Genomic DNA, 26,047 nt, shown 5'->3' with positions numbered 1-26,047 from the left:
CCTGCTCCATCTTTCCATTCGTTTGTCTTAAGGCATCTACAATGGTATAATTCCTCTGACCAATGATTCTTTTTTCTTTTTTCATTCAAAAAGCAGCTATTACAGGAAGTGGTTCTTTTATAAAGCACCTAACCTGCTCTGGGGCAGTTTGGATTTCCAGAATAAGTTTCTGTTGTGATTCACTCCAATAAGACGTAAACTGGATTTGTGATACAGAAAGAGATGAAACTGAAGCTACCTTGCCATAGGAAATTAAATACTCTGGAAGAACAGAGAAATTTATTTTTTGTTCCAGGGCTGTGGGAACAGAATGATGTCATTTATTTTCTTGCATTCCTGGTTTGGAAGTTCTTGCAGCTTGCTCTCATCATATCCTCAGGGCAAAACTTTTTTCCTCCTGGTGTCTGATAACTACTGTGTGATTGGTCAGAAATTTGAAGTTGGTTTAGGTAATGTGGAAAACATAAAGCAGAAAGTTGTAATTTCCGCTTTGTTGCTTATTTGAAAGATTCAACAAGGTTGAATTGATCATTTTAAGGAACTGGTTGCCAAGGCAGTGAGGAAGAAAATCTATACAACACATGTAAAGCATATAAAGATATAAAGACATGGACACTACCCCACGTAAAATCCCCCCTCACCATGGACGAGGTTCCTCACAAAGTATTAAATAACCAGGCTGGAACAGGCTAGTCTGAACAAAGAGACTATGTATTTGATAACCTTAAGACACTAGTCCTGTTTTGTAAAACTGTCCCCAAATCTGGAGGCTACATCCAGGCACCCTTGGAGCTGTTGCTTAGTCATGGATCATAACACAGCTTCATATCCTTTACATCAGGACATACTAAGACATTCTCTGCCTCCTCCTCCAGCCTGCCTGTCTCTAGCAGTCAGGTCAAGAAGTCACCGAAAAGATTGTACTGGAACAAGGCCGCAAGTCACAGATGGTGTCAGCCCAGGGTTATGAAGACCTGGGCAGAACAACCATGTGGGATTCTACAATACCTTTTCAACATCAGCCTGAGTCAGGCCAAACTTCCTGTGATGTGTAAGACGTCCTGTCTTGCTTCAGTACCTATCTATCCTAATGACTACAGACCAGTTATCCTCACACCTCACATCATAAACGTCCTTGAGAGACTAATATTTGTTCACCTCAATAGGCAAGTATAAACCATTAAGGACCCATTACGGCTTGCTTATCTCAATGGGCTTGTGTTTGAAGATGCCATCATCATCTTGCTTCTCCTGCCCACTCTTATCTGGACAAATCAGGCTGCACTTCTATTCTCAAGTGTTTTTCAACACAATCCAGCCTGCAGCCCTTGCTGTGTGGAAAGCTTCAAAGAAGACAGGTGGATACCTCCATACCAACCTGGAGCGATGACTACTTAACAAAAAGGCCACATTTTGTGAGTTTAAGTGGTTGTGTGTTTGAGATGGTGCAGCATGGACCACCACAAGGGACTATACTCTCACCATTTCTCTTCACACTTCACACCTCAGACTTCCAGTACAACTCTGAATCCTGTCCTCAGAAGTACTCCGACTCTGCAGTTTTTAGGTGTATCAGTTATAAACAAGAAGACTAGTACAGGAAACTGGTCACTCAATTTGTGGGATCTTGAACATGACCAAAACAAAAGGGATCATTATGGATTTTAGGTAGAGCAGAAATAAGCAAAGCATTGTTTCCATCTTTAGAGAAAAGGTTGAGGAGGTAGAGTACTACAAAAACCTGGGAGTTCTGCTGAACGAGACTAGACTGGAAATGAAACTCCAAGACCATTTACAAAAAAGGCAGAGCAGACTCTACTTCTTGAAGAGACTGAGATCCTTCAGTGTCTGCACTAAGATACTGCTCAACCTGCTTTGCAGCCATCTGTTTGGGCAGCAGCACCAGAGCCAGAAATTTAAATAAACTGAACAAACTGATCAAGAAGGCTGGTTCTGAGCTGGGGATAACTCTGGAGCTGCTGGTGCTGACTGTCCACAGAAAAATGCTTCATAGTTATGCTGTTGCTCTTAAGTGTTAAAAATGAGGGATTACTGAAAACATCTAAAATGCTAATGTAATCTAAAATCAACCCTGTGTTCTAGAGTTGAAGGATATTTAAGTTTTAGTCCTCACTATTTTTTTTTTTATGTATTTTTTATGTGGTGTTAAAATCTGGTTATAAATGTATAAGTTTGAACAGCTTGGAGGGCAGTTAATTTATTGGACTGTAATTTTTAACAAGCCACAAGATATTATTTAACCTCCAAGATGTGTCAAGCAACCTACAAGCACTTCACAAGTAAATATCTTTCACTGTGTTAATATAGTCCAGAAGTATGCTAGATATTTTATTACTGTTGGCGTTGCAGTGTAGTATTCATTACAAACATTAATTGCTTTACAACATTTGCTGTCTCCTCTATCATCATAGAGTAGATGATTTACTTCTTGAGTAAACTTTCTCCTCCAGACACATGTTTAAAGACACCTCCCCCTGACCAAAACTAACATGGAGGTGTCTGGTGAAGGAGCGTTCCGTGTGATAGTCCATGATTGCCCAGTGGCTAGTTAGCTGCAGCATTGACTCTTATTTGACACACAATTGGTTCAAATGACACCATTACCATGTCTGCATGGCTAATGGCCTCCCCTGGGGGACGGAGTAGAGGGGAAACATGCGTTAGGCGTGTCGACTTGAGGTGAGAACACACATGAGCCAGGCTCCGGGCCCCATCCACACCCAAATCAATCCTGACACCTCTTAAGAGGCTCTCAGCATCAATGGCACTCCAGTGCAATTACCCCGTCAGTAATGACATAAGCACCCAGTTCCTTCCTGCCCCTCTCTGACTGGGGAAAGGGCCGCTCCCTCAGGCCAGTAGATGGAGATGTCGTGGACCAGGTTGACTTCAGAGCAGTTGTTACTTGATCCCTCAGGGCTGAGAGATGTAGAAGCTGGGGGCCACGCTGGTAAGAGAGAGCACCAGTGTGGCGTTATCTGATCTCAGATGCTTTGCTGAACCTGTCTTTCAGTCAGATTGAATGTGATGTAGCTCAGCAGGCTGTCAAGATAACCCATTTCTCAGCAGTGACCGAAGAGGATATCCTCTGAAAGCTTAAGGTTTTAATTATTAGTTATGATAACCTTAAGCAGTGCAGCTGGGGAACATATGATCGCCAAGCAGATTTGAGGCGATAACAGAGATCCCATTGGTGTTGTCGAGGGTAGTTTTAAAATGGACTCTTCTGGAATGTCATGGGGTTGCCATTAACTACCCATCAATACAAACTCACATCAAGCTTCATTTATGGTCTTAAAAATGTTTACCAAATCCTCACAGTAAATCAGAGAAGTCGGTTAAATGTTGAAAGACAATTTATTAATCAGTCATAATAACTTATAAAGAACATAACTGAAAACACATACAGTATATGTCATGACAAGCAGAAGACACTAAGCCAGCACTGTCCATAAAAAAAAAATGCTCTTCCCTGATTCTTTTTAGTGATGCAGTATGTTGGCATAGTGGGGAAATTCTGTTTGTGGGAGCTTAGAAAACATTTAACAACTCAGCGTTGCAGCCCCCTGTTATGATAAATCATGAGATGGTCCCATAACAAAATGTATTTTATTCATGTGGATGCAAACAAACTATCCATGTTTTTTCAATTAGGTGGTGAGTGTGAAGCCTTGCCCAAGTTAGTTTTTTTTTTTTTTTTGTAGATGATAGTGTTGTCAAAAAAAACCAAAAAACTTCTCAGATACTAATTGATTTTAAAATGTAGTATCTAGTTAGATATTAATTAGCATGGGTGTCGATACTTAAAGGCTGCATGAAGAGCAGGAGATGTTGTCTTCTGCTCCATAACAGCCTAAAAATCAATTGCAAGAAGCTGCTACTGACTGATAATGCCATTGCGCACAGTCAAATATTAAGGTCTTTTAATGTAGACTGTAGACATGTGGCATCTACAGTGCAACCCATGGAGTGTTTTCTCAGAGGTTTTTGTTCTACACATGTAGATTTGGCTGGATGAGGCTTCCTTCCAGTATCATACCTGATAGGTCTAACCTTGGAGTATTTATCTAATTTGATTCCAACCACGTAATACCATTTCCTCATCCCAAAAAAAATCTAAATTCCTTATCATCTTTTCACCTTCTAAGTTAGGGCATTCATCACTTCCTTTTGTGCCAGGACCTGAATCCTAGTCTCTACTGTGGGTGGCGATAGCATCGCCCAGGCTCCAAACTCTTTGTCTTGTATCAGCCCAACAAAAATACAGCTCAGTCACAACCCTAATCTTCTATTTAACCACTTAGATGGAAAAGCTCAAATCATCAGATGCCAATGTGGTTTCATGTCTCGTGACAGGTGACACTCTTCTCACCATCTAATTGTATGTATTTAAAAGGTGCCACAAGCAGTGGTTAAGACTCTCAGGAAAGCCAAGTGGTGTAGGTCGATGCCAGAAGAAATGGAGCGATCTGGCCCAGCTAGGCTCTGAACAAAAGAAAACAGTGTTTGCCCAGTGATACTAACACAACACACACATTGCTCGTGCTTTGTCTTTGTTTGAATCTTAGTGATACACTGAGCTGCATGTTAGTTTGTTCAGTTCATGTCTGTGGTTGCAGCTCCCATCATTTGTTGGATGTGTTGGGACAGAACAGAGGTGCTAGCCATGGTTGTAGTAGAATTACTGCTGCTGGCCTCCAACCTGACAAAATATGAGAAGTGAAATTTCATTCTCCACGGGCTTGTTTCTAAAATTGACATTGTCTCTTTCTTTGGCTTTACCCTCAAAGATCTCCTGTATTTAATCCTAACAATGTCGAATTAATCAGTCAACAAAGGATTACTATGTTAATTCTGAGGCTGATATCAAACACCTGTAATATTTAAGGTATAAAAGCTGTGAAACATCTTGCATCATTTTGTTTATTTAAGGTGATATTACAGTACCACTCAAAAGTTTGGGCACCCTTTCCCATTTGATTTATTGGGAAAGTGTGTCCAAACTTTTGACTGGTAGTGTATGTAAATTATATAAAAATGATGAAGATATATATATATAAAAAAAAAAAAACAACAACAACAAATCTTCAGATACTGGCCATCTTTAACTCACCATATAGATAAGGTCATCCCTAACATGTTCCTGCTTCTTTTCCAGGAACCCCCTGGAGGTGGCCGTGTATTCTCAGGCATCCAGCCAACTGGGGTGCCTCACTTGGGAAACTACCTGGGCGCTCTGGAAAACTGGGTAGCCCTGCAGAACCAGTACCCCTCTGTGCTCTACAGCATCGTAGACCTGCACTCTATTACTCAGCCTCAGGATCCGACCCAGCTCAGGAGCAACATACTGGACATGGCAGCAAGCTTGTTGGCCTGTGGTATCAACCCAGAGAAGGCGATCCTCTTTCAGCAGTCTCGGGTGGGTTGAAGGAGGTGATGGTGGATGATAGATTGATGGATGGCTACCTGCTGTTTGTCAGAGATAATTTGGATTTAGATTTTCTCAGCTAATGCGATGGTTTGGTTTTTTTTTTTAGAAGGTACAGATATATGATTCTCACTAAATTTCCTCTTATTGATATAAAATACAGTTATCCACCTTTTTGTTACAATAGCAGCATCAAAATGCTATTTAACTAACAAATTCATGTCATCAGTTAATTATTTTCACCATGAGATTACAATTTATGTCAAGACACATTGGATCTCATAAATTTTGGAATATCGTGATTCAGATAAGTTCTTCATACGATGATGATGATTCCTTTGAAATTGTTTGCTATGATGTAAAAACAACAATTCCTTCTAATCTATTTGTAGCATTACAGGATTCCCTTAGTAGTCTAAATCCCAAAAGGGCTGGGTGATATGGCCTAAAAAATAAAATCTCCTGGACAGCAGAAAAAAACAGCTTGTAAACCTTTGTCATCACACAGGAGCCACTGGGGACATGAGCCCCAAGATGCAGGTCATCTCTTAACAGGAACTTGTGGGCTGAAGCTGTTTTGTGTGTCTCGTAGAGAGCTTAATTTCTCACTTGGTTATGTGGGCAGCTAAATTCCAGCTGTGACTGACGGCTCATGTAACTGTGTATCTGTACTGGTTCATTGTGGAGTCTCAGAAACTCGACTCTTTCTGGCGAAACGTGTGCACTTACGCCACTTTAACCATAAAAAGTGAGAGGACTTTACTCCGTGGACCTAAACAAACAGATTAAAGATTTGGGAATGAAAGTTGATGGTTAAGTTGTCAGGCTTTATTGTAACCTACAATTTTCAAAAATAAACAAAATATTCAGACAAAGAGAATTTCATATGCATCAGCTCAGCTGACTGCAGTCATTTCTCCCACTCTGCATCATGTCTACTGAGGTGCAGAAATAAATAAGTTGTTCTTCTACCTTTGATATAAACAGCCTTTAAATTAATTCTGAAACGTCTCTTGACTTGTTCGGAGTCTGAGGTCGCAAAAAACCAGCTCCTAATAGCTGATAACACTGTACCTTTAGGAATGAGCTCCTCCTTACTAGCTGCTGTGTTTACTTTTACTTGTGTGTCCCTCTGGGAGATGGGCGGAGGGAGGGCCGATTGCCATCTTGGCAACCTCCAAGCCAAAACTCAAAAGTTTAGACCAGCCAGCCTATAATGGCAGTTACAGGCGGGTATTTCTAGTCATCAACAGTAGCCCCTGTTCACTGACTGTTTCGACTTGTCATTGTTGACGTGTCAATTTGCACCTGATATTTTTGCACTTGTCAAGAAAATGCATATCTTTTTATCAGCAGCATCTTAAGCTGACTAACCTGAGTCTACTGTGTGACAAAAATCTATTATGTTTAGAGAGAGGCTCAGCAGTTAGAGCAGAATGAGATGAATGGCAGGGGAAAACAGGGCTGTTTCTATGATTTAGTGGTCAGAGACCTGAAAGGACTTGACCATTATACCGTAACACACCATTCTGAATGTGGATTAGGAGCTGTAAATCTGTTTTAGGTCAGAAAGGCAGATGGGAGGCAGGAAATTGACAAAGCTCTCACTAAACGAATATTCATGTTGCCTTTAATGAATAGAGGATGGCTTCTCAGTTGTGGCTGAAAAATTACAACATAGTTTATACTACAGTAATTTTATGATATTTGTAAAAAATAAAGAGGAAAGGGGGCATATTCCTTTTATTAAAAATTAGAAAACCAGTCCCCCCCCCCACCCCTCATCCAGACGTATGCAAGGATTGGAAGGCTGTAGTTAAGAGAGAATACAGACAGAGAAGGAAGAACTGTAGTTATCAGGTGTGTGTCTATTTATGATTCCATCTTCTCTTTTTCCTGACAGTTTTCCCTCTTTGCAGGTTTATCAAAGAGAAAAATGTATTTATTTTATTTCTGTTGACTGTGATGTTTACCGTGTAACTGATGCAGACGTACCGACCGCTGCAAATGTTCATTTGGTTCCTTCTGATTCTTCTGATAAATTCATGGAGACTGTAATAACACTAACGGCCCTAAAGCACCGTGAAGACCTGCTTTGGCCACATGAAGGAAGCTGGAAAGATAACGACAGGCTCAACATTCGCAGCACTTCAGCACATCTCAGATTTTTGGGCTTAAATTTACAGCGAGGATGGAGAGAGAAATCAAAACAGCTGTTCTTTCTCCCCTCACACCGGATGTGTGTTTTCTTTCCTTACTCAGGTTTAGAAATTGGTGTGTGTGTGAGTTAAGTTTAGTCCATCTGTGTTTCTTTTCCCCCTCCTCCTCCTGCACAGACGCATCCAATCCTATTTTTATTCCCGTTTAGCTTCATGCCACATAACTTGGCAGTGAGGTGACCCCCGTGTTGAGCACGCCTGCTCCACATGTAAAAATACGACGACTGCCCAAAGAAAATACTCCACTTCTTTGGAAAAAAAAAAAAAAAAGAACAGAGCTGGTAAGCAGCTGAACTCGAAGGATTTGTGGATCTGCTGATTCATTGACTTCAGTTTCGATAACAGTGCTTTTTATAGAGGTTTTTTGGAAAAAGAGTGGATGAACTTTGCAGATGTAACTGTTAGCTGCTTTCTAAACCTCCTTTTTTAGGGTGTAAAGAAGCTGTTGTCTCAGCTGTATAACTGAGACAGTTATCAGTGTAATACTGATTGGACTGTAACATGAGCAGATCTCTTGCTGCGGTGCATTTGGCCATGTAGCAGTAATGGATTTCCTAAACTTCCACGCCTTTTAAATATTAGACATTTATTGCACTTCAAACCTTTTTGCGCTGTCATCAACATCTGTCCCATCTCTTGTCTGTCTGCACTGTGTAATGAATACCGGCCCTCCTACATGTTAGCCTGAAATCCTACTTTATGTTCCTGATGTCTGGTCGTGACGTCACTCTCCCCAGAATGCTTTTCAAGCAACAGGAGGCAGAAGGGGACAGTGATATAACCAGCAACCATTAACTTTAATTTGCTGAAGAAGAATAAACTTTCCTGCATCCCTGCACATGTTCCTGAGGACACGCATGCTTTTTCCCATACGAAGGACAGCCTCCCTGAAAGCAGATACGCCATGTTGGAGCTAATTTACCACTGCCAGACGCAGCAGCTACATATTGAGATAACATATACCTCTTCATCACTCCACATGGGGTATTAAATTTATGAGGACACATGCAAAGACTATTTTTATTCAAATAGAATACACAACATCTATCTATCACCATCACCAAAAAGGAAAAAAAAAAATATGTTGAATCTGAAATTGAAGAACAAATTGACATACCGATGCATCAACAAGTATAGTGAAGCAGTGTGTGATGTGCTGCTCAGAGATTACTTTCTGCAGTTTCAACCAAAAATGATCACTGTATTATTGTATGAATTTATAAACATTTTATCATCTAGCATTAGCAAATAACCGGCCAGTCCCCCACCTTCAATGTGATCAGCTAATGAAAGCAATTTCAGTCAATATATTAATTAAAAAAAGAAAAGGAAAACAATGAATAATGATGGCATGGATATAACATAAAACCACTTAATTTTCCTAAAAATGTTGAGCTTAAACTAGAGGATGTTATTTGATCTATTTTTTTTTTTTTCACTTTTTCTTTCTTAAGACAAGAAAAAAATTTTTAACAGAAAAAAGTAAAATATTCTTCAAGTTTAAGAAGAAGCATCTTTTGCACTCTAAAACTAGTTTTGGGGGCCCCATTGACCTCAAGTCCATATTGTATGACATGGATGTGATGCCATTTATTTATATAAATATTTAAATTAATAAATATTTAAATATGCCAGAAAATGAACAAATCAGATAATGAAATAACTGAATTAAATGAACAATGCAAGCATGTGTAAACTATAGATATGGTTTAAATGAATAAATGATACTATCCTGACAACAAACACATATGGGGGAAACACAGATTCAGAAGGGTGAAGACAGGCAGTGCTCTGCCTCTCCACTTGGAGTCGCTAGGGAGTTACCCTCCTCCTCCATTACCTCAGCTGTCCCACAGCAGGGTCTTCATCCATCCATCTGTTTGTTTAATATGTTGCCTCTCGTTATTCCCCCTGTAAATCTCCTGAATACCTCTCTGAGGACATGCACACTTTTTTTAAGTGACTGGGCTGAACTGAGTGAAATTCACATGCACGGTGTGTGTGTGTGTGCAGATATTTGTAATAATGAACGAAACTAGAGCAGCAGTCTTTGCTGGTCCTTGCACATTTTTGAGAGGATAGGATTTGTGTGAGATATTAACCGACAAGGCAACAAATTTTGAGTTTCTCGGGAATTAAACACGCTGAGCCTTTGATGTATGACAGAAATGATATATTTAGGCCACCTGGATGGAGTGTAAATTTGGACTTGGTGTTGCATGCATATGTTTTTTGGTGTGTGTATGTTGATGTTTAGTTGTGTCTCCACACCTCTCCTCTGCAGGTGTCCGAGCATGCAGAGCTCTCCTGGATCCTCGGTTGTTTGACCACCATGCCACGACTACGACACCTGCCTCAGTGGAAGGTTAAGATCCGCAGCTAGACACACACACACACACACACACACACACACACACACATTTATGATTTCTAAACATTTGTGATATTTAGTGATATATTCTTTTGTTGTTGTGCAAACTGATGTTATCAAACTTACACACTTGGTATCAAATCATTTCTTTTTGTTTTGTTTTGTTTTTTTTTTACAAACTACAAGTCATTTAAATGCTGCCTCTTAATATTACATTACTTATACTTTTGTGTCACAAAACTGTTTCTGATTGCAAACTCTGCTCTCAAAACATGTTCTGTTAGTCGTAAAATACATCTCTGATCCAAAGGTTGTACTTCTTAAATCAGAAAGTTTTCCTTGCCAAGTGGAACTTGTGGGCGGGAACTTTGTGGAAAGATGAGACGTAAGGTACGCCTCTATTGGCCGGTGTTGATGGGCGTGACAGTTTACGGCATCCATAGTGAGTAAACATGAAGGAGACAGAAAATCTGTGTGAGGGTATGTGTGCCTATAATTTCTCTCTTCATTGTAGTGAGAATATTTCAACTGCAAGTCAGTTATATAAATTAAGATTTCAGCTAAATGGCAAAAAAGAAAAAACACAAGTTTAACACAAATAAAACATTTAGTTTAATTTTTATTAGTTTGTAGTTTTTTGTCAAAGCTATTTTTTGTACCATTTCTGTTTTATAATATAATAAATAAACAAAGTAACAGTAAAACAGTGATGTGTATGATAAGACATTATTGCTACTTTAACTTTAATGATGTATCATATTTTGGGGGCATTTCGGTGTCTTTTTATTACATTAAACTGCAGTTATTTTTTCAAATAATTTAAAGATTTTCTTTTCTTTTTTCAAATATAAGCTTTTCCACCACCTGTTATTAACAATTTAATTAGAAAAATCTGCAAATAATTTAGCAAATGGATGTTTATTTAAAATGGATAAACATGTTTTAACTTGACTCAAGTTTATTTATCACTTCTCAAGCATCTAAAGCTCATTTCGAAGTGCTTTACAAGATAAAACAGTTAAAAACATGCTCATAATGACAGAAAACTGAGTTTTCAAAGATTGTAAAACTTTATGAAAATTAGTTTGCAAGTAGCTGTGCAATAATAACAAACAGTAAGAAGACCAAAAGAAAAAAAATTACACAAAGATAATGATTAAAAACAAAAGATAAAATTAGGAAAACCTCTTTTAAGAGGTGTACAAAGATCATTTAATCCTGGACCCAATCCAGGAGCTGGTTCTACAGGAGAGTAATCTGGAAATTAAAGGCTAAATACTGTGAGCAAAAAGCAGGCCAACGCTCTGAGAGCGAAGAGTCGGGGGGGCGTCTCAATTATAAACGTGGTGTACGCACAGGGTCTGAAAATGGCGTACACCACTCCCCAAGCAGAAGTTGTGATCTATGAAAACAAATGTGACGGGGAAATGTGCACACCTGTACGTAAACTCTGATCCACGCATACGGACATTTTGGAGACGATGCAGGTGGTGAATTGCAGTCAGACTGCATCATCTTCCTCTCACACATTTAATTCCTCTTCTCACCAAACATCAGTTATAGATTCACGTTATCATAAACATTCAGACCAGCAGTGTTATCTGCACTGCAGCTTGTAGTGAGCCAGAACTGTTGCATCAACATCTTTCTATATAAAAAAAACAACTCAAATCTTAAACCCTGTAGCAGAGAAAAGGGCCGGTCTGTGTGGCAGCCGACAGGTAAATCATCACCATGGTTGTAGCCTAAACCGCTCATTGACAACATCATTTTGCCAAGGTGGGAAGCAAACAGTCTCCCCCCTGGCCCACCCCCGCCCAGTATGAGGCCTGCGACGCACAGCCCTCTTAATAACAGGAAGGCTTTACACTGGACCAAGGATCTGTGAGGATGTAATGCAGCGTTTGAGATGAGAACAATGCAAAGGATCATTTTTAAAGATATTGTAATGTATTAAATGTGTCACACGTAACTGTCCCTGTGCTCCACATCTCAGCCAATTTCTTCAAGTTCATCATTAATGGTGCTGAACTTTGTGTTAGGTGTAAAGCTTCGGTCAGATCCTGACCACTTCCACCGGACACAGCTCAGCAACCACATCTCCCTCGTCAGGTCGGGACCTCCTCGTCCTCACTACCTCCCGCCCCCGACTGTGGAAGAACTGAAGGATGCAGCACCTCAGCCTCATCTTTTATCTAAATGTGTAATAAATAGTTCACACAGCCAAGACATAAAATATGTAACACAGCTTTACCGGCTTCTTCTGTAGTTTCTGCCAAGTCAGTGACTCCCTGCTTCGTGTTCCTGTCCAGTGTGTGAGCTGGAGTCTGATCTTCTTCCTCCGGTTGCAGACATACTCTGACAGTGGGAGGAAAGTCTTTTTGGTTTTTTTTTTTTTGCCTTCACCTTGCGGTCCGACCACTTCTTTTTTATTAGCTCCAATAAAGCGGATCTCATGTATTTGGGGGTGTTAATTTGTCTGTCTTTTTGTTAGCAATATAACTAAAAAAGTTATAGATGAATTTTGATTTTTTTTTTTTTTTTAGAAAATCTCAGGAATGGAATAAGGAACAAGTGATTAGATTTTGAAGGTGATCCGGATCATCGTCTAGAACCAGGAATTTTTTTAAAGGATTCTTTTCTATGGGGAGGTAGGGATCATTTTTCCATTATAGCTTCTAACTAGAAAATAATACCCACAATCATTGGGGGAAAAAATATAATGTCTTGGCAGAGATGTCTTCTAGTTTATTTCTGTCAGTTTCCATCAGACTGCAACACATCAACATGTTGCACTGGCAGCGTTTTCTTTCATTTCTGACTGCTGCTGTGGTCACCAAACATTTCTTTTCTCACCTCCACCAACAAGCTCTTAAATTTCTGTGTTGGAAAAGTTTATATTCCTTTTTTTTTTTTTTTCTTTGTTGCCATGATTTCCTGTTTGATCAGCAGCTTCTTCACATGCAACAATATTCATGTTCTGCTTTTCATTGACCATTTATAGCTGGTTTTTGTGCGTTCAGGGCGGGATATGAGACCAATTCAGGTGTGCACATTTGTGATTTATAAAGGGGAAATTGATTGCAGGTGTGCGTAAGCATGGTTTTAAAGGTCTGGATTTTTTTGGGTGTATGCCATTTTCTTACACATACTTTTAGTATAGATCCTACGCAATGTTTTATTAATGAGATCTGGTCTTTAAGGACTTTATTTGGGATTAGAATAATCCCAAATTATCCTTAATATGGACCAGCTTTTCAGCATCACTTTGGGGCAGGATGCTTCTGAATTTGGGCTCCTATGGACATGTGTGTGATATGTCATCATATAACATCATATAAACGCTAGTCATATTTTTCAGTAACTAAGGCAGCTCCCATTGAGGACTGGAGGCTGTTAGCACACAGTAAATTTAAAGTTTTTAATACTGGAAAAGACAGATGCAGTTATTCAAATTATCTCATCGTTTGTTATGTGTAAATTCTTGACAATTACTGTACATTAATGTCCTAATAGCTACATGTGTTATCGTGTGGTATTATGAGCCTTTATTAAATGTACATATATACTATACCACTTTATTTATAAAGCATATGTATAACAAAAAGGCCATCAAAAGGGCTTACACAAGAAAAATAAAGAAAAAGCCAAAACAGTCTAAAAGAAAATACATTAAAAGCACATTATAAACAGGAAATAAAATACATTAAAATAAATAAAAGCCAAGGCATAAAAGAGTTTCTAACTGTGATTTAAACATAGCCACAGAAGGAGCTAGTCTGACATGTAAAGGCAGATTATTCCACAGCCTCGGAGCCACAACAGAACAGAATGTTCACAACAGAATGATCGATCATCTTCCATTTGTACTCTAACTTCGGGACTGTAAGAAGCATCTGGCTAGCCGACCTGAGGGAGCGGCGGGACGCGTAGGGGTGAATCAGCTGCATTCAGATGCTGTGAAATGGTCATGAAAAGTGCTCAAACTCTGCAAATTGTCTGTACACTGCATGTTTATTACTTTGTTGTCAGATATTAAAAGAAAAGGTTTAGCTGCTTGCCAGAGTAAACCTTGATTCTGATGTTAAAAAAAATATAACAGCATTCACTAAAGACAGAAAAGATCAGCAGAGGGAACGTGTGATTGCAGGAGATCCATCTGTGAATGAAAACCGTAACCTTCCGTAGAAATGAAACGTAGTTAGAACCGTATACACGACAATCATGAAACATAATCTGCAAAATGGTCCTTTGTGGAGAAACAGTAGTATTAAGTGGTGTTTATAAAATCATATGTATCTAGGGTCAGTGTAGTCGGCACCAACAAATATAAAAACAGCTGGGAAAAGTCCCACATACAAAAAAATAAATCTTCATGTTCCTCGATGAACATTAGTAATCAACATTTTCTCTATAAATTAGACAACTACATCAGTAATCGCTGCTTCTCTGCTTTATTTGCTTCTGTGTACACAGTTTTTTCTATATTTAAAAAGCTGTGCATGTTCATTGATTGTCTTTGCAGCTTGTTTATGCTCCTACTTTAACCACTGTGTGTAGGTCACTGCTCTTTACAAGGAGAGTCAGCTGCTGTCATCCCTCATCTGGAAATATTTATTAATCACTTACTGACATTTAAAAGACAGATTTATTTAAATGTTTTTTTAATACTTTAGTTTTCAGTTATTACTGTGTAGATTCAAATTAAACTGGCTACAGGAAATAAAAACACTGTTTTGGTCCAAGCCTGAAGTTATGAACTTGGTTTTATTTATTTCTACTCATTATATCATCAACTCTGTGCAGTTTGATTATGTTGTAATTACGATGTAATTAAATAGTTACGATGTAGTTTCTGGAAGTTTCTTCCACCAAACAAGCTGCAAGATGGTTTGTTTGAAAAGTTGGACCTACTTTTAGATTTATTCAGATTCATGTTGAATTAAATATTACCGCTTCTTCACTTGACTTGACTTTATTAGTTAAAATAATTTTCTATTTCTCAAACATCTTTGTCTATTTTTTAATCATTTTGTTTCTCTTTTTCTCTGGCCAGAGTTTTGGTGTGTATTTAGTTATTTCCGTGGACACTTGCAGGTTTAACACATGACTAGAGGGAGCAGCAGAGGTTCCCTGGTTCTGCACAGAAAACACCTTTTGTTTGCCCTGCAGACGAGTCGATCTCAGACTCAGTGGAAAACACCACATGAAGTCAGCCGTGACTTGTTTGTCTGGCAGTTGATGAGTCGTAAAAGTGAAAATGGCTCCTTGTGGGGAGAAGGAAAAACAAATATCAGTTTGAGTCACTCGTTCGCTCTGCCTGCTTTTGTTTATGCAACTTGTTGCTTTTTTCTTCCTTTTTCCCCCCCTCACTCATTTTTCTTCTTCTTCTTTTTAATCTTTTCCTCCAGATGAAAAGCAAACAGAAGAATGAAGGCAGCGTTGGTCTCTACACGTATCCCATCCTGCAGGCCGCCGACATTCTCCTCTACAAGTGAGGTTTCCATTCAGACAGATATGCATATTATTGTAATATTACCCTGACATGATTCATTGTTATTTTTTACTCTTGGCTAAACCTTAGCATGAATCCCTGATTAACTTATCAAGATGTTATTTTCAGTCATTTTCTGCCTCTTGGAAATCATGACACAACACTAGGGTTCCTTATTTTGTACATAAGCTGAGAAACATAGTCAGCAGCTCCTTTTCCTCATTGCTAGAATGTAGACATGTGCAGCCATCCTGTGATCCAAAGCAGATTCATCCTTTAGTGATTGAAGGCCAAAACTATAGTCTGTGTTTAATCTCATGGAGACTCTGTGGCGGACACTTCTCTCCCTAAAAGCAAGATCTGTTACCGAGGTAATGGATATAAATGAGGATGTGTCTCAGTGAGGGCTAGGTTTAAAAAAAAAAGGGCTCTTTTTTAATATTGCAGATTCTTGACATTTTAGTTTGGTTTCATTTTATTACTTTTTGTACTGATAAATGTGTGTTAAAGAGTATTTTATATTATTTATACCCTGTTTTGAATATTGCTTCAAGTCTAAGAATATAAAGCAATAACCTGAAGGGAAAGTTAGAGTCGACACTAATCTTAAAATCCAAATATTGCTTGACTGCTGGAGATTGTGATTCTGCTGCTCATTTTAAAATCCGTTTTCTGGAGAAAAACTTGATTAGCTGGGAAAATTTCCTGAGCTCTGCTGTCTGTTAAAGACAATTTAAAGAGACAGTTCAAGAATATTACAAAAGAAGAAGATTTTTATTTAATTGTCTCCACTGATTTTTTTCTGTTCTAGCAGCTCTTTTAGAGACGGCTCCTTTATTAAGCAGTAACTTTAATTAAAGCAGCTAAGAGTGTGTTGTGTGGTTGTTCTCCAGCAATGAAGATGTTGTTTGTAGATTGACTGCATTTGGATTTAAAGGAAAAAAAATCAAATTCCCCCCCAAATATAGATACTAAATTTAAAACATTTAACACTAATTCTTGTATTAAAATTTTAATATTAAATTTAAGGAAATTATTTAGTTTCAAAAAGCCAACAATTGTTTTTGACTAAAGATGAGTTGGTGGGTTTGCCGCCTGCTCTACAGCACAATTTTCTGTGAATATAATGAATCTTATTAAAGATATGTGGACGTAAACCTGCCTGAGCCACTTTTACCACTTGGTTTTTGTATGTAATGCCAAAAGATAGTTATTGCTATCCCATTATTGTTAACATTTTTGACCATTTAACTATTGTTACTACATTATTATCTCAACCATTTGTTAAAAAACATTGATTCTTATTATTGTCCAAAGGAAAAGAAAAGATTAAAAAAACTAAGTTTTCTCTTGCTTTTTTCTCACTGCAAACATTAAAGGGTTAAAACTTAACGTTTAAAAGTAGAAATAATTTTTATTAAACCTGTCTTTTCACCTCTTTGTAAAAGGGGAATAATAAAACTGTAAAAGCATATAATAAAGATAACAGGAAAAAGAAAAATCCTTTCCTCTGTAAAAACAAGGGTAATGTAGAGCTAAACTAAAGCTGATTTTATTAAAGAGGAAATTTATGGGATGGCTTCCACCTGAAGGGCAGCAAATGTTGCTAAGCAGACGCTGAGGAGGCCTCCCTCTGTGACCAAGTGCTTCCAGTTTTTTCTCACATCTTGTTGCATCCTCTGATTCCTGTGCAGTCGCTGTGTGCAGTTTGAGTAGCTCATGTTGGGATCGTTTCTCTCAGGTCCACTCACATCCCCGTCGGAGAAGATCAGGTCCAGCATCTCGAGCTGGCTCAGGATCTCGCTCGCATCTTCAACCACCGCTTCGGGAATTTGTTCCCTGAACCCCACGCACTTCTGAGTAAGAACGCACCGCATGGCGCCACACATACTGTACACACAATAGATATAATTATATGTGAGCTTTTTAAAGTCTGAAACGCACAATGAAGACGCGTTCTGGTTGACGACGATTTTCCTGCAGCTTTGTGTGTTTATGCACAATATTTTGCTTACTAAGTGGAAAAACTTACACTAAAACACACGCTAAAGAACCTCCTTTGGTTTTTACAACTGTTAACATTAATAATTACTTCAGTCATTGTTATACACTGGATCTTAATCGAGTCCTTGAATTACCTTATTGTATTAAAACAAGAATATTTCAGCATTTTTTATACGATTTTAAACTGAGATTAAACTGAGTTGTTTATCATGAATATTTAGAAATACTGAGAACATGGAGGTTTGCAGCCCTGTGATGAACAGGTGACTTGTCTAGGGTACTCTACCTCTCGCCTGATGGCAGTAGGGATTTACTCCATCCTCCCTTCAGCCCTGAATGTGATAAACCCAGTATAGGAAAGTAATGAGTGAATTAAGTTTGCTTATTAAATTACTTGAAGCTGTTGCACTTGCAGATTTTCTTTCACCAGCTTACATCTGAAGTTGCAGTCCAGTATATGTTGTGCTTTTGTGGCTTTTAAGATTAAATGTCAAATTTTCTCCCTTTAGATTTTATTTTTCCTAAACAGTTTTCAGCCAAAAGGCCAGCCTCTGAGAACTGAGTTTTAATTTGAGGGATATTTATCACTAAAATAAGTCCTAGCACCAAACCCTGTAACTATCTGATCATCACATGTTTTCAGTGGCAGCTGAAACTTGAAAACCTTCTGGGGAATAAATATATGTCAGGTTTATTTTATTAATTCATTTAGCTTATTTTACTTTTTTTAAATTAGGTAGAGACGTTTCAGTTTTACACTTTTTTTTTAACAGTGATCAAGACAGACAGGGTGCAGCACCTTCTTACCTTAAATAGATTTTAAGGTAAATCTGATATTACATTAACAAGCAAGATGTTAATTTAACTAGAATCAAAGAACATTTACGGTGTCGATTCAACTGCTTGGAATCATTCAGATAAAAATTGCACATAGAAAACCATGTTTACAGAACATATACTGTACACGGCCGTCTGAGCTGGGCTTCCTTTGTAAAGGAGCTCGGCGGTTAAAAAAAGATTAGATTAAAAGCAATATTGAGTGTCATTTACTGGGAATTTGATATTATGGGTGATATTATTGTTCCTGTTTTACATTAAAATGATTGCTCCATGCTTTCTAAGATGTACTCTCATCTTTTATGCACACACATGGCCAACATGTTCATAGATCCCACCTCCCAGTTTATTCTCCCCTGTTATCATTATCATAAAAGCACAAGACTGATTCAGTCATGTGTGCAGCGAAGCTTTGATTAAAGAATATTTTCTTCATCTTGTATCAGAATGATGGAGGGATAATAGAGGCAGGAGGATGTCCTCAAGATGACTTCAGAGTCCAGCAGTATCTGGCTCTGGCTGGTAAATCCCATCCTCTTTTTTTTGTATTTAGCAAAGCACAGTTGTGAGTAACCCCCTTCCCTTTGAAACCAAACCAAAGGCTGAAAGGCTTTCAATTAGTTTAAGATAAAGATGTGTCCAGAATGATGAAGAGGACACATGTGGCCAGTCTGTATGGAACTTGCAAGATGGTGGAAGAATGCCAATGGCAAGGGTGGGGGGGATCCCCTTTCTCATACTCTGCTCATCACTTCACGCTGCAACACGTCTGCCTCGCATTGAGTTGCTTTCACGCAAACACATGCACACACACACACCAAACAGCTATAATGGAGCTGTAATCTTCACCCCTGCACATTGCTTGTAATTGTTTCCTTTATTCGCTCTGACATCAACAGTCTCACCATCTGTGTCATGATGCTGCAACAAAGCATTTACTCACCCTGACTTAAAAGAAGGAGAAAAATAATGTGAAAAACTGAATGTGAAATGGAGGTGCCATCTTTTAAAAAAACCCTCTCCTCTTAATGTTGGTTTTTGGTTTGACTGAAAATGGTCGAGAAAGATGGTTGAGTCACGATACTTACTGTCTGACACTTGGGTCTTAATGATAAAGCCATGAAGCCGATTTGTCCGATTACCAGCTAAATTTGATTCCTCTATTTTTCATTAATTTCATAAAGTACATTTAATGTATTATTTTCAATTCAGCTGTGTGTGTTTTCCATCATATGTGGTGGCTTTTATTAGCGACTCTTATGATTTATATTTGCTATAATCTAAAAAGTCATTGGTTCATGTTTTTCGAATTGAATGTTTAATATGTGGATGAAGGTCAGTCCTACAGCATAAAAAGCAATCTGGACTTTCCATTTCATTACAGTCATTTAGCTTTAATCCAAAGCAACTTACAGTGGTTAGGCTGTAGCATTAAGGGTCTTGCCTAAGGACCCAACTGGAAGGTCCCTGGTCTACCACATGCTCTGCCAACTGAGCTATCCACCTACATTAGCACAATTTAGGTCTGTGCAAAAAAAATATATATATATATATATATATATATATGTGTGTGTGTGTATGTATGTAGGTATATGTATATATAAATATATATATTTATATATATATATATATATGTATGTATATATTTTATTTTATCTCCATTTTCTTTTTCTCTGAAACAAAACCAAAACACTTTTTTTCCTCACACTGTGGCCAGTGAAGCTCACGTCTGAGTTTTATGAGCTTCATAAAGACAACTTTTCAAGTAATTTTGTGTTAAATCAAATTCCATCACTCTGCTTATCTTATTTATACATGAACCTCTTGATTTGTAACTCTTACAGGTTTCTGAATCCTCTTCTTTTCCTTCCACAGGCTCTACACGAAAGGTCAAATCCCTCCGGGACCCATCTGCCAAAATGTCAAAGTCGGACCCCCACACGATGGCCACCATCACTATCACCGACTCTCCGGACGACATTGTCTTCAAGATTCGCCGGGCTGTCACAGACTTCACCTCCGAGGTCACCTTTGACCCAGAAACACGTCCAGGTGTGTCCAATCTGGTGACTATCCACGCTGCCATGGCGAGGATCAGCGTGGAGGAGGCAGTGTCACAGGCCAGAGGGTTGGACACCGGAGAATACAAGAAACTTGTGAGCGAGGCTGTGATCCAGAGGCTGTCGCCCATCAGAGACGAGATTGAGAGGCTTCGGTCGGACCGAGCGCACCTGGAGGGGCTGCTGGCTCAGGGGACCTGCAGGGCTCGGGAACTGGCTGCACCTGTGCTTGCAGAGGTCCGACACAGAGTGGGTTTCAGCTGAGGGAGGGGGTGTGAACGGCTGGAAAATAACACCACATTTAATACTGCAGGGCATAAATGCTCAGTGCTTAACTGCTGCTAATGTGTGGTTTATTCCAATGACTCTTTCCTCGTTGAATATTGTGGGGTGTAATTCATTCGGTAAGAAAATGTGTTGAAAGCAGCGTGGAAACGACTCAGCTGCAGAGTGACTCCTTTCAGACTGAAAACTGATTCCAGGCGACCTACTTGTTTCACATTTCTTTTTTTTTTCTTTTTTTTTTACAAAAAAATAAAGACCCTGCATCTATTGATGCAACAACTTTTTATTCTGTACATGGTTTATTTACTCACTGTTAAGTCTGGTTGTATTTGTTCCCCAAATTACCACATAATTTATCTTTTCCATATTGTTTAAGTATTTCATCTTCTCTTCAGAGCTGTCTTTAGCTTAACAACTGAACAACCAGAATAATAAAAACATCTGAAAACTCTGTTCAAAGGATATGTAGGTTCAACGCAGCATTCAGTGATGTTATTGTGCAAATGTTTAGCTAGAAAACCTCTTCTTTTTTTGCATTCTCAGTGCAACCTGGTTTAAGGCAAAACATAGTTTCATAAAGGTAAGTTGTTTCTGAGCCTAAACCCAGAAGAGAAATAAAGTAAATCAAAGGTGTGAAAGAAAAGGTTTCAAAAGTTCTGGTCTGAAAGAAAGGAGAACCATTTTACTTATTATACTTATGTAAAGACCTGAACATAGAGCGTGACCTCCGCTTGCAAAAGACTGTCGAAGTGAATAACTGTCATGAGCAGCTGTCTCATCTCCTGATTTTCAACTATTGCTGCGTTGGATTCGTCTCAGCTTTCCTTCATTAAGATGCAACATCATCACTACGCCTGAAGATGGGTCCTGTTACTGCAAATGAGATCATCAGTTCTAATTGTTCAATTTTATATATTTAACTGTTACAATAAACAAGAGAATCTATATTTATTGGGATTTATTTGCATTTCAGCAGTTGTTATTTACAGATTGTCATTTCTTAAAGTTCTGTAATGTTGAATTACACAACATAGAGCTTAGTTCCATGTTGCAACAAACGACCTTTTTTTGACACTACATGGTGAGTTTATGAACAAACACTGACATGATCAGATGTAAACTTTACACAATGTAAAAACATGTAATAGAGGTAATAACTATAACGTTATAGTGGATAAAAAAGTCTTACTGATATTTCTGCAACATTAATTTTAATCCGTTAATATAATGTAAGTAGAGGAGTGATACGTTACATTCTCTTGTAATTAAACCATTAAACACGATTTTTTTGTTTCCCTTATCTATGATTCTTCTTTTGTCTTCTTTTTTGGTACCACTCTTCTTTTAAGCTCTTTCCTTTTTTTTCAGCCAGAGTTTATTTTTCTTAATGAGTTTTTTTTTATTCAGTTTGCTCCATCTCTCTCTCTCTCTCTCTCTCTCTCTCTCTCTCTCTTTCATCCCTGCATTCACTAATGCATCTCTCCATTTCCCCGTCCGCCTCAATTCATGTCCAGCTGCTTTTCTCTAATTGAAAATGCACATCTGTCGTCCTAAAACATTTCTGCGGAGACCGGCGCTGTAAGCACGGGGCCTGTACAAACACACACACACACACACACACACACACACACACACACACACACACACAATATGTGGAACTGGACTGGGCTTTAGTTTTTCCATCTCGCTGTTTACCTGGGAACAGACCGTGTCCTTAGTTTAAATCCCTAATGGTCTTTTTCTGTTGGCATAAGCATCTGATGGAATATAAATAAAAATATATGGACTACATACACTAGGCTACTCAGCGCAGGAGCTGTAAATCTCTGCGACCTATCGATCCGCAGCATTATGACAAATCCATGTTTTTGTTTGAGACAAGTCTGATATGACTGCGGGTTATCAAGGGCTCTGTTTTTAGCACGAAAAAGGTGTTAAAATGTTAAAACAGCCGTAATAAATGTTACTTTTTACTTTCTAGGGGAATCGCATTAAATGGAGACCGTGTCACGTGGAAACAGCTTAGGTCCTGCGAGAGAAGAAATTAATATAAAAAGGAGACTTTTTACTGTTGTTGATCTTAGAGAGAGCCCAAGCAGCGAGCAGAATAGGAAACCAGTAAACCTAAACCCTCTTAAACTTTAGACGTTATAGCAGTTTTACTTGTGTAAAGGGAATGTGTGCTGCGTGTCATGACACGTCTACCTTTTAGTAATAATCACCTGTCTGAACGGCGTTTCCATTGCGCTATTTCGCACCGCAGTTAATTAAGGGATGAAAAAAAAGTGTGTGGACTTTTTGACAGTCTTTGTACAAGTTTTTTTTTTTTTTTTTCCAGTAAACGCAGGTTTCAGACCTGCAGTCCGCAGCACTGAGGACATGTTGGCCGTTCCTCTCTTTGGGGAGATGCAAAAGGTTCTGCTTTTAGCCGAAGGCCTGTTTTCAGTATGAAGTTATGAGTTGCAATATTTTGGAGTCAGATGGTATAAATGGCCGAATATAAATTATTTTTTCACATTGTTTTCATAGAAGTACGGAAAATGCACATCTCTCGCCCCTTTGCTTTCTATTTTTACACTAGAATGAATATGAAGAAATTTATTCAAGAAGAATAACTGCAATGATTATCCTAAAAGAATAATAAGTTTTGTTTAATCTTGGCATCTGTTTTGGCGGTCAGTTCTCATAAATAGGTGCTAAACCATGTTGTTATTCATTCAATTTCACAAAAGAAAACAAAAGATGCCAGTTTAGTCATTTTTTATGTCTGTTTAAAAGGCCTTTGTGTGGGATGATGGTTTGTAATAAACTTACATAACTACCTATAAAGATCTCCGCCATAGCAGTGATCAAAACAACAAAACAGAAAAAAGAAAAAAAATCTATTTTTTCCTCTCGCGCGCACTTGTGTTTATACTGTTTCAGCTCGAATAGTTTTCAGTCTTTATTTCGTAAAGCAGACCAACTTGTTAATATATTATAAATTCTCTGTCTGAGGACCTCTTGTTAACTATTTTTCCAATAAGTACATAAAAGTTTTAGGTAAGGCAGTTTTGTTAGTATATAACATTTCATGTATTTATCCTAATTCAAAGTGTTTTACATAAAACATTAAAAGCATTTCAGTGGGATGTAGAGGAAGTATTTAAAAAAAAAAGTTTTTAATATATTTTTAATAGAAAATAAAGCGACAGGACTTTGACTTCAGCCACCTGCAGACATGTAATTGATCAATCTTTCCATCCAGTGTTTAGCTGGTTTGTTGCAACTCAGCATTGAAGAGTTGCGTCCGGCAGAGAAGCCCAGTCATCGGCCTAAGAAAAAAACTCGGATCTGTCCGCTTGCTTCGCCGTTGGCGCTGGGTTGAACAGTTTTTTGTTTACTTCTCGATGTTCATCGTTTTCTTTCTATTTTTAATTGCACGAAAATATGCACAACGAACCAGCACATAGTCCTCCGTTCAGTCAGAAAAGTTTAGGAGGCCTGGCGCCAACGTATCAAGCGTCATAAGAAGTGGTACGAAATTACTTCTAGGTGTCTTGGTGATATTTTTATTTCTTTATTTATTTTGGGATAATCAGATGCTATTGGGGCTCTAACTGGGGTCTAAACAGTTGGTTTTAGTTTTTACTGCACGTGTTTAACGAGTTTCCTCCCACAGGGATTAAACACCTCCCACATCCACATTATGTGGAAAATTTGCATCTATCTATCTATCTATCTATCTATCTATCTATCTATCTATCTATCTATCTATCTATCTATCTATCTATCTATCTATCTATCTATCTATCTATCTATCTATCTATCTATCTATCTATCAGCTTCGTGCAGACAGACGCCTGACGGACCAAACCAGCAGCGATCCTCGGCTGGCCCTAATTCATGCCCGAACCCCCCCGACTCGTTTTAGAAAGTGATCAGTCTTTCATCCCAGGTCCGTTTTTATGCGTTGAGCTGGAGGCCCCCAAACCGACCGATAACACATAACTTTCCGCAATCTCCCGCCTCGGTTGAATAAAAAGCGACAAGTCATGGTCGAAAAAACTTTATACCTTTTATTTATTATTATTATTTTGAGCGGACAACAGAGAGTTTAGTTCATTTAGCTGTAAGCCACTTGTCAGGATCTTGTTTTTATATCCAGGCTCCTTCAAGAAGTGGTTTGCTGCATATGCTCTGTCTTTGTAATTTCGTTGCACTTGTTGCAGTGACAAAGTTCTATTCTATTCTATTCTGTCTTTGTTTAGGCAAGAAAGAAAGAAAGAAAGAAAGAAAGAAAGAAAGAAAGAAAGAAAGAAAGAAAGAAAGAAAGAAAGAAAAAAAGAAAGAAAGAACGAAAGAAAGATGGGTTTTCTTTTTCAACATATTAGTCACTAATTTAGGCCAATAAATAATCAAAACAAAGATGTAGCCTAAATTATTGGAGATTTATTTAGAGCCGTTATTTGGTTTGATTCTAGTAGAAATATAATTAGGCAGATTTATAACCAGCACATTACATTGTTTATTAACTAACACGACGATAAAATGAAATCTTAGAAGTTATTAGAAGTTTTCTTTCTTTCTGATCTTAAAATCCTTACTAAAATATGAATGAAATCTTTCCCAATTATTCTAGTTCAATGGTGACAGTATTACAAAGGTCTTGCTGGTTTTCTTTCTTTTCTTTTGCGGACTTGTGGACCGGCTGAATTAAATGTTCAACAGGCCAAGCAGAGCTGAAAAATTCACCGTGTTAATCTCTGAGTTTAGCCCACCTGCCCTGTCCACTCAGCTGATGGATGACACGATAAAGATATAATGTGACTTTCACAGTCTCTGGTAATTACTGAACAAACGGTATAGACACTTGGGGACATGACAGATATTAGGAATGGCTTCTGGATGTTTGCATAGGCCTCGTCTGACTACCATATACTTCACGATCAGCCCTTAAAACTGCAGAAATACTGCAAGGTCCGAGTGTTAGGTGAGATTGATATAAACCTGTGAAATTAAACTAACAAGGTTTTATTATTTGTTTAGACTATTTTCAAATAAACCAATTTAACGCGGATTAAACAGAAAAATTCTAACATGTTTGTTTCAGTGGGATTCATTATGGAGATGATTAAGCTGCTGCCGCCCGTTAGGTGGTTTCTCTTCCAGAACTTCAGTGTCCCTTCTTCTGCCATTGGATAAAGCACTTTTTGTAGCTCTGTCTTCTAGGTTCTGATTGGACACGCGGTTTTGACAAGGCACAGGGGGACCGCCCCCCTGCCACTGAAAAAAACTCCTCCAGAAGTGAGTATCAATCAGAGAGAAGTTGGGGGGACAGAAACAGAA

The 26,047-nt window shown here is 38.4% G+C and overlaps 1 protein-coding gene across 1 annotated transcript in view; it reads left to right on the top strand.

The window, feature by feature from the left end:
* The window catches only part of wars2 (tryptophanyl tRNA synthetase 2, mitochondrial), a 31,912-nt gene extending 10,939 nt beyond the window's left edge, over positions 1–20,973 (top strand). The window contains exons 2-6 of the mRNA XM_042002654.1: positions 5,180–5,440; positions 9,953–10,033; positions 15,451–15,533; positions 17,275–17,393; positions 20,250–20,973. Coding sequence (XP_041858588.1) covers positions 5,180–5,440; positions 9,953–10,033; positions 15,451–15,533; positions 17,275–17,393; positions 20,250–20,698 — 993 coding nt within the window. The 3' untranslated portion in view covers positions 20,699–20,973. The remainder of the gene's footprint in view (positions 1–5,179; positions 5,441–9,952; positions 10,034–15,450; positions 15,534–17,274; positions 17,394–20,249) is intronic.
* Positions 20,974–26,047: the final 5,074 nt, after the last annotated feature.

This window comes from Melanotaenia boesemani, chromosome 12, assembly GCF_017639745.1.
Source record: "Melanotaenia boesemani isolate fMelBoe1 chromosome 12, fMelBoe1.pri, whole genome shotgun sequence".
In the NCBI taxonomy this organism is placed as follows: Eukaryota; Metazoa; Chordata; class Actinopteri; order Atheriniformes; family Melanotaeniidae; genus Melanotaenia; species Melanotaenia boesemani.
This window is presented reverse-complemented; position numbering and strand designations above follow the sequence as displayed.